The sequence below is a fragment of the Rhinichthys klamathensis genome, unplaced genomic scaffold (genome assembly GCF_029890125.1).
Source record: "Rhinichthys klamathensis goyatoka isolate OS25496 unplaced genomic scaffold, OSU_Roscu_1.1 h1tg000281l_1, whole genome shotgun sequence".
NCBI classification, from domain to species: Eukaryota; Metazoa; Chordata; class Actinopteri; order Cypriniformes; family Leuciscidae; genus Rhinichthys; species Rhinichthys klamathensis.
In genome coordinates, this window is record NW_026606800.1 from 1667424 (window position 1) to 1677500 (window position 10077).

A 10077-nucleotide genomic window follows, 5' to 3' on the forward strand; every position below is an offset into this window, starting at 1 on the left:
GAAGAATAAAACGTCATCAGCATGCGCTAGTGTTAAACAAATAGAGCACGATTAATCACAATTTGGCCTTTATGTGCGCCAGAAAAAAGAGGACGAAGTGAAAGAGGAGAAATGAACGCGGTCATGGCTAGGGAAATGAGGCCAATTTTGCAAATGGAGCTTGAGTTTAAGTTTTAGCGCCATGCTGCGTTGATCAATACGCCATTTCATGTTGAATTTTTATTGGCTAGTCAGTAGCATAGGTCGTAGCAGCACATTGAGGTGATCATGCTAAATTTGTGAAAATTATCGACGGCTGTCTTTGGTCGCGTGACAACGGCCATCTTTGAGCCTCTCTCACTGTACGACATAGGACCAGCGTTTAGGAGCCATGACCACAGAAAGCACCACCATTGGTCATCTATAGTCTGGGACAGCCCAAAATCATACCATGTGTACCGTAAGACGAATGCACACTTTCTCTCGGTTTACGGACAGAAAGCTTCAGCACTTACCATCTGGAGGTCGGCCCTTTGCATCTGCACTCACCAGTCATGATGAGAAGTTTCGTTTGTTGATGATGTCAACGTGTAGTGTAACCCCACAACAAATTGGCTTTGGGCCGAGGTGACGGAGATGCATGATGGGTAAATTGATGAAGTAAAGCGCAGGTCAGGGAGGATAATGGAACAGAGGAGAACTCGCAGGCCGGAGCAGAGGGTTGATGACGAGGTCTTTTCCATTAACTCAGGGGTGCGGAGCAGGGTGAGGTTAACTCGTCTCTCTGGAAGCCTCCTCGTTCACTCGTTCCTCGTACTTCTGCCTGGATCACACCGCTGCCCCGTCACCCCGCCTGCCTGTTTGACACCGACTCTCAACTCAATAAAAGTTGAGCAAAGAAAAGCGAGTGAAGCAAAGTCTCCAAACTTCCTATGCTATTAATCTTAATCTTTTTTTTTTTTTCTTGTTTATTTTACCGGCTTGTTTGATTGAACCTGCAAAAAAATCCTCTTCCCACTCCATAGAATGTCATCAACAATCGTTCAATCTTAGTTAGCTGGCACTTTCTATGAACTCAGTACATTTGGCTGCCTTAAATGCTTTTTATTGCAGTGCAATTTGTGCTTTTTCATTGTTTACTGTATATAATATGTTTAATAAAGTATTAACACTGTTATCCAAGCATTAAAGGTGAAGATTCTTGGATAATTTTATGAGTGAGAGCTTAATTTGGAATAAATGTGCAACCCTGTCATTTTATTGGACCTTTTTCTATGTACTCAACAATGTATTTTATTTTATTTTATTTTATTTAATAATAAATAAATACATTATATATATTTTTTCCTTTTTCTTTTTTTTTAATTGTCTAAGGATAATTCTGAATTGCTAGACAATAAAAAAAGTTTTTTAAACTGTATTCAGACCCAAATGTTGTCAACGGTCGCAAAAAATAACAAGTCATACACTATGAAATAAATGTAAAATAAAAATTTTCGTAATAATTAATTAAACCTCCTGAGGTTGATCCAAATATAAAAACAGTCTTCGGATTACTGTGTTTGATAAAGCCATTTATTCTTTAAATGTTTTTTTGTTTGTTTTGGGAGGGTTAAAATCTCCTTTTATGGTACACTGTAAATGGAGGAATTTTAATGAAGGCATTTAGTAACTGTCTCCTCGACACTTCTAGTTTTCTTGTGCTAAATAATTAATTACCAATCCTAGTCTGACATGAGTACTTCTAAGAACTTGGGAAATACTGATTATAAGAGCCAGACTCCTTCACAATGTGTAATTAGAGCCTCATAATTTCAGCCATGCAGAAAACGCAGGAGGAAACGTGAAAACCAAACGCTACAGCGGAAACCTGACATAAACACACACAACTGTCATTTACATATTTTAATTACAGTTATTCAAATTTATATTAGGGTAGAATATTACTTATTTTTCGTGAATAGAACGTAATCAGAATCTATAAATGGCATAAAGTGAGATTTGAATCTCTGAAAGCAAAATGAGTTTTATAGGGACCCACTTAATCCAGGGTTTATGGACCCGTTTTGAAGCTACAGTGATTGGCTCTGCTGGATTATTATATTTTTTTTTATTTATGTAGTCATTTCTCTTTGTTTAGTTGTGTTGTTTAAAGGGATACTCCACCGTTTTTCATATTAAACTATATTATTTTCTTATCTAAGACGAGTTGATACATACCTCTCTCGTCTCAGTTCGTGCACTGAATCGCTCTGTCGGGCGGAGAACTTTGAGAGCAGTTAGCTTAGCCCCATTCATTGTATATGGGCCAAACAGAGATGAAGTTAGAAGCGACCAAACACATCCACGTCTTCTCTATTTAAATATAGTTACACGAGTAGTTACACGACCAAGTATGGTGACACTAAATAAAATGTGGCGCTTTTTATAAGCGGGTAAAATGGATAACTATAATGTATGGCGGAATAGCACTTATTGGGAGCACTTCGACACGGCGCTGTAATATCTTCACTCGTGAAAAGTCCTCTTCACTTCACTAAGCTAACTGCTCTCAAAGTTCTCCGCCCGACAGAGCGATTCAGTGCACGCACTGAGACGAGAGAGGTATGTATCAACTCGTCTTAGATAAGAGAATAACATAGTTTAATATGAAAAAACAGCGGAGTATCCCTTTAACGTGGTTTCACACTGAAGACTTTTTTTTTTTTATTCACACATTCATTCATTGTGTGCGCACCAATTGAAAAGTACCACTAAACAACACTTTACTAGCATTATACTGTGTTGATAAAAGCTGTTTTGTGTCATGAAGTCTGATCTTCATCATATGTATTCTCTCTTTGCAGGCGGCAGGTCTTTCTCCCGGTGAGACGCAGACTCCGAGTCTCCTGTTGGCTCCTGGAGTGAGATGGGGCCAGACCCCCATCAACCAGTCCACCCCGTGGGAGACCGACGAGCCCCCCACCAAGCAGCACAGAGACAGTGACACCACAGGTGTGTGTACCTCTGTGCTCTTCTGTTCCTACTGATGACAGCAACACTTAGGAAACAGTTTGTTTGCTTTGGATGAGTTGCTTATGTTGTGGTGTTCCTCGTTTGAAAGTCATTTAGGATAAAACTGCTGTTTAGTAAATAAATGAAAGGTTAAAAATGACAGTTTGTTTGCTTGTTTGTTTATTTTAAAATTTGGTTAATGGCCAAAATCTCACGACAAACAAACAAACAAAAAAAACAAACAAAAAAACATCATTTTTTATTTTATCTTTTCCATGCTTAATTTGAAAAATAAATAAAATCTACACAGCCGTGTGTGTGTGTATATATATATATAGTTTATATGGCTGTGTAGATTTTTTTTGTTGAAAAAAATACACACACACACTACAGTTTAAAAGCTTCGGTCAGTATGATTTTTAGTCTCTTATGCTCACCAAGGCTGCATTTATTTACCAAAAAAAAATTGATTATATTGCGAAAAATAACTAAAAAGTTGAAATAACTTCTATTTGAATATATTTTAAAATGTCATTTATTTCTGTGACAGTACAGCTAAGATTTTAGCAGCCATTACCCACGTCTTCAGATCCAAATCATTATTATTATTATTTATATTTATCATAATTATTGTCAATATTGAAAACAGTCGTGCTGCCTTTTTTTGTGGAAACTGTACATTTTCAGGATTCTATATATAGAATTTTCTATATTTATATTGTGTATTTTATACATTTACTTATGAACCAAAACAACTTGCAAATTAGGTACATCACAATCATGTTTCTCTTTGTTAATTGCTTGTGGAAGAGGTGTGTCTTCAGATGGAACACGGCTGGAATGCGCTCTTGACCAATCAGCATCCAGAACTGCTCTCAGTTTCATTAAATTACCATATGGACATGCACCTAGATATGAGGTGTTCAAATGAGCTCACATGGGCTCATGCGTCTTGAGATTCTTTGTAGCTTGGGGAAATACTCAAGAGCATCAAACACAGAAAATTGAGCCGATAATGAAGGGTCGACCAAAGTAATGCACGTTACGCGGACATTTCTTCGCCTCAAATCTGAATTAAGGTGGTAATGAAGACAGACTGTTGACCTGACTACCCTTTCCTGAGTGATTATACGTGGGAGATTGGACATCACTGTTGAGGAGGGCAGTTGTGTGTGTTTTCTGAAACCCCCTGGGGGCCTCCACAGGGCCCCCCGCTGTGTCGTTTAAGTAGGAACCGAAGTCTCACAGAGGGAGGGAGTGTTAGCATTGTGTTGAGCTCTACAGGGTCCCGCTTCCGGCACCTTCCCGAAACACAAAGTGAGATGTCACTCAACTTCTTCCCATTCGACAGCGCTCGGTGTAATATGACATATCTGGAGCCGAGATCTGCGTCCCATTAGCTCAGAGACAAAAAAAGCATCCGCAAATCTCGTAACGACTCTGCAGACATTCATTAATCATGACGGTGAGCGAGTCGTTTCGGAAAAAAAAAACTTTTCCCAAAAGTTTCACAAAGATTTGGCTTTTGCATGACGTCGATTTGCAGTTTAATTTAAATCCATCAAAAGAGACCCTTGTAAGAATTAGTGGTTGATTTAACTTTGGAAAAAAAACGAGATCTAGACTCTTCTGCGAGGACAAAAGCACTCTTATGAAACAACTATTTTATCCCCATGAACATTGTAATTATATGAGCAATCAACACTAGGATCCATACTGCTAATTTCATTAGCTTTTCAGCGCCGAAGCTAGGGCTATAATTGAGTTTCATTCTTATTTCTTTAATAATCTAATGATAGATTTTTCATCAAAAGACTTGATTGCAGTGCACAAATCTGCAGAAAATGCTTAAATGGTCTGGGAATTACTTTTTTGGTTAATAGCACTTTTGTGTCTAATAGACTAGGAAATATTGGACTTTCTTTTGTTAGCGTGTCCACGGTGGTTGAAATTGAGCGCAGCTATCCTTTAGTTTGTTCTGAATTATGCACGCACCTCATTTCAGGCTGCAGCGAATCTATTCCCGCTAGTATATTCCTGTCTCTTCAGACTATAGTGCGGGGAAGGCCAACGTCATGATTAATGTTTTTTAATCTTTTCCCCGCCTGGTGTATTTTGTGTTATGGACCATCATTGTTGAGGAGCTATTTTTGCAGCCGAGGAGGAAGTGTGCTCGTCCACACAGAGCACATATTCATGAGATAAATCTGCCATGTGGCATTGTGAGTAAGCTGTCTGGTAAACAGTAGATATATGGTTTCGATCCCGTGACCTCATGCCTAAAATACTCAAATTGAAGACTTAAAGGGGTAGTTCACCTAAAAATCGTTTACTCGCCCATTCCAAACACATTTGACTTTCTTTCTTCGGTGGAACACAAAAGAAGATATGTTGAAACATTTCTGTGTCTTTTGTTCATGCGATCCAGTTTTGTTTGGACCCCAATGTTCTTCAAAATATCTTCTGATTTGCACAAGAAAGTCATACGTGTTTGGAATGACTTGAGGGTGAGTAAATGATGGGTGAGACAAGATTTACATTTTTTCAAGAACTGTCCCTTTAAGACCAAGTTAAAGGGATAATTCACCCAAAAATTCTATCATTATTACTCACCTTGTCGTTCCAAACCTATAAGACTTTCGTTCATCTTCGGAACACAAATGAAGATCTTTTTGATCTTTTTTTCTGTCCCTCCATTGACAGCTACGCAACTACCACTTTGACGCTTCAAAAAGTTCATTTAAAAGTTCATAAAGAGATCGTAAAAACTAATCCATATGAATTGAGTGGTTTAGTCCAAATTTTCTGACAAGATTTGATCGCTTTATGTGATGAACAGATTTAATTTAGTCTTTTATTTACATATAAACATTGGTGAACTATCCCGTTAATATGTGATGTATTACTCCGATAACTTTTTTCAGCATGAGATATGATTGGGATTATAATGAATCATATTAGAAGTAGTGCTTGATAATCAATAAAAGGGACAGTGAGCCACAATACAAGTTTTCATGATCTTTAAACAATTTTAGGTAAATTCACTGACAAACATTAGTGTAGGTTTTACTTTTAAAAAATGCACGCAGAAATTAATAAAATTCACAAATAAATACAAAGAAACAGCAAGGAACATTTTAATATTGAGGTAGAAAGACTGATGAAGACTGATAAGATAAAAAATGATTTCAGTGTACACCAATGTCAAACCCATGAAACTTCTAGTCCAGTGTTACACACTATGTTCACGCTACACATGAACATTGCAAATCCATTGATTTATATGCGTCTGGTGCGGCAAAGGAAAAACACGAGGGTTTGTGAAAATTGTGTCTTTTGATACACTGACGTAAACATCCATCAACCAATGTCCAGTTTTTTCATAAATCCAATTCTCTGTATTCCCACTTGATTTTCCCACTCTCTCAAAACGGATTTTACACCTTCCTTTAAATCAAACGCCCCATCAGAGGTTTCTCTAGTGTGTAAGCACCCGTGGGATCTGCTATCATAACTCTGTCTGTCTCTGAAATTATAGTGATAGTGTGGAGATGAATATAAACAGTAAGAGCAAGTAAGTTTTTGTTTCTTGCGTACACTCATCTGTCGTAACCTTGCTGCATTACTGCATTGATGAATGTCTCTGATTTGACCCTCAAAAGATGAATAATGCATAAAGAAATAAATATTTACCAATGAATTCCCTTTCACAGTGGAAAATGGAGTTGTTATGAGTAAATCCCACACCCAGAACCAAACACTAGTTCTGGTTTCACTGAAACATCTAGCAAAGCTGAATTTTCAGCATCATTACTCCATTACTCCATCAGAAATCCTTCAGAAATCCTTCTAATATGCTGATTTGCTGCTCAAGAAACATTTACTATTATTATCAATGTTGAAAACAGCTGGGCTGCTTAATATTTTTGTAGATTCTTTAATAAATGGACCATTCAAAAGGCCATGCAGGCTATTGAATAATGTAAACAACAGCCAAATATCTCTCGCAATCCCAAGCCTACGCCCCACCCCCTCATTGAATATCACTTGAATTTCACTTGAAAATTTGTCTCATTACCGAGGTAATATGAAGAGCAATTCACATAGACGTTAAATTAATCTCCTCGAGATAACATCCAAAAGTTTCTTCTATTATTTTTTTTTTTTTTTAGCTGTGTTGGAAAATTAGCTATAGGGATAGAAGCAGACTTGCCCGATGCACAAAGATGACGGTTCATTTGTCACCTTTTGATTCCATATTTAAAAAAAAAAGAGTTGCACATGGTTTTCCACCAAATAAAGTGTGTCCACCAAATGTGATGTTGGTTGTCCTTGACTTGGTTCTTCTGTTCTTGTTCCGCAGGGCCCCCATGGGTGCCTCCAGTGGTGTCGGTCAGACAGGCCAGCATGATGGGTCATTCGTACGGGATGCCACAGCCGCCCGTCTACAGCCAAGGAGTGTCCGTCCAGTCTCCCATCATCGGCGTGACCCCATCCATCCAATCGCCCATCCCCCCACACCATCCGCTCATGACCGCACACTTCCAACTTCCTCCCCTCTCTTCCCAACCGCCAGGCAGCCTGGTCCTGAACATACAGAACCAGTCCCCCTACGCCACCAGCCAGCCGCCAATCACCCCGTCGCCCCTGACGACGGCCGGCCAGGTAGTCCACCCCACCCCTCAGAGCGTGATGGGAAACGGTCACATGACGCACCCGCTCATACAGCCTCCGACTTTGCCTTCCGCCGCGTTGCCGCTAACGAACGGGCAAGCGACGACTCAGCCGACGCCGGCCTCTGTGAATCAGGAAAGTCAGAACGGGCTTCAGATGCTCCGTACGGTCGGAATGGGGAAGTACGAGTTCACGGACCCGAGTCATCCGAAAGGTAAGCGCTTCCCTTGGCTTGTGCATTTGCAACTAATGAACGTGCCCGAGGATGTCTTGAAACATCTTTTCCAGGGAATTGCATTTGATGTCGGCAAGGAAATTGACCACAACCATGTCAGCGAGACATTGTTAAAACCTCTTGAGTAACAGCCCGCAGTATGAAAGCATCTCCAAGGTTGCGGATTCAGTCCTGAAACAACTGTCACATAATCAGGGCCTCTTCCTCGCAAACTTTTATGCCGGTTCCTAAGAGTCTCCTGCTGTGAATTCTTGACGGTTTTCAAGGCTGTAAATCGTTGTTTGTACAAGATAACCTTGGACGAGGCTCTGTCAGTCCAGAAACAGATGTTGTGTATTCCCTGAGCAATTTTCACATTTAATGAAGCTTTTAATCTAGGTTTAGATTGGCTTTCGAAGCTCATTTGATTTTTTTTATGAGCTCTATAAAATGAGTGCAATTTACTTTCCACATCGATGCAACTTGCAATTGTCTCTTAAGATGCAAAAGAGCCAATTACATTAGACTTTCCATGCATTTTTGAAATGTAACTGCTCAAAGCACAGTTAAAGCAATGGCATTGAAGCAGGTTTAGCTCTCCTGTCGTGAGAACTATAGCAGACTAATGTGCCATGTGAAAGGCACCGCTTACATAATACTGCAATCCAGTTGCTTTATGTCTCTGTAAATTAAGTCTTGTTTGTATCAGTCTAAGCAAATGTTTTCTTTTGATACTTTTCCCTGCTGAGAAAACAACAACAACTTAAACCAGTGTAACATGACTTGGTGATCTAAGCTGGTCTCTGAGTCTGACCAACCCAACAAAACTACCCAAAACCAGTTTAAACCATCAGACTAGACCAACCAAACAAGTTTGATGTCCAGCTTAGGATAGCAAGTCAGGTTTAAGCTATTTTTATCAGCAGGGTTTTCAGTGTACTCCACTGATGCAATCATATATTGATATATTTGATTGGAATTTTTGCTTTATTGCATTGCATTGATACTTTAGGTCCTTGTATAACTATTTTGTTTGTTTGTTCTTTCATATAACTCTCTATTGTTCAGTATGAAGAAGTTGGTTATCTAATGTTTCTCCATGTGGTCAGAGACTAAAACTCATACTAAAGATTTATTTTCTCTCGCTCATTTGCTGCAGTTTCAATTGCGATCCAGTTGTTTTGTTATGAATTGCAATGGATTGAATAGTAACATACTGTACCGTTCAGTTTACCGTCTTAGTTAGCTAGAAACGTTCTGGTTCTCTTGACTTTGATGGTCAGCTGATTTATTCACTCGCACGTTTCACCTTGTTGACCAAATTAGAACATCGGATGACTTTAATCCTAAGATCTGGTTGACGGAGAACTTGGGTTCCCTGCCGTGTTCAGCTCTGTTTCCTGCTGCTACATCCTTTTAAAGAAGCGCAGATCCTTCATGGGTCAGCACACACCAGAAGCAGCATGAAGAGTCAGAGTTTTCTCTCTTAATACAGCTGCGTTGTGTGCTTAAGTGCAGTGGGCAAGGTTAGCAGCAGTGGCAGCGTGACCGTGACTGATGTGCAGCTTTTTGAAAGATTTCAATGACGGAAAGTGAATCGAATTGGCTTGAGTTAAGGAATCAATGGGAAAGGGAATTTTGTTTCTAGCCCTTACGGTTCAAAAGTTATTAGCATGAAGATGATTGCAAATCTGGTGGCTCTAGAGGGATTGAGATAGAGACTCCAAAATTGCTCTGGTTAATATTCAGACTATCCTCTATCTGAGGGCTACCAAAGATTTGGAGGGGCATTCTTTGTGCTTCTGGCTGTTATTAAATGGAACATATTACCATCAAATAGTTCTGAGTGTGGAATGCTTTCTAAGAACAACTCTGTTCCACATAATGTTTTTAATGCTAGTTCATTTGACTAATTTGGCTTCATTTGGCTGTTGTCCAGTGGGGAAACTGTCTCAGCCTCAATCCATTCACTGACCATTATCATGCATACTGAACACAAAATGGCAATAGCTCACAGAAGATGAACAGTTTCAGTTTGATTGGGTGGCTTTCCGACATAAAGCCGATCGACATAAAGCCGCCTCTCTTACTGTGTTTAAACGGGCAAATACACCGTTTTAGTATTCAGATTATTCAGTCAGTTTTGGAACTCATTTAGTTGAGAAAGATAACACATGTTGTGTAACAGTATTGGATCCGTACATAAGTGACAGCAG

At 39.3% G+C, this 10077-nt stretch overlaps 1 protein-coding gene across 2 annotated transcripts in view; it reads left to right on the forward strand.

The window, feature by feature from the left end:
• LOC130103166 (kelch-like protein 29) overlaps nt 1–10077 on the forward strand; it is a 305231-nt gene that overhangs the window by 167919 nt on the left and 127235 nt on the right. For both annotated transcript variants that reach the window (XM_056269368.1, XM_056269369.1), the window contains 2 exons: nt 2826–2973; nt 7337–7861. In XM_056269368.1, the coding sequence (XP_056125343.1) occupies nt 2826–2973; nt 7337–7861 (673 nt within the window). The remainder of the gene's footprint in view (nt 1–2825; nt 2974–7336; nt 7862–10077) is intronic.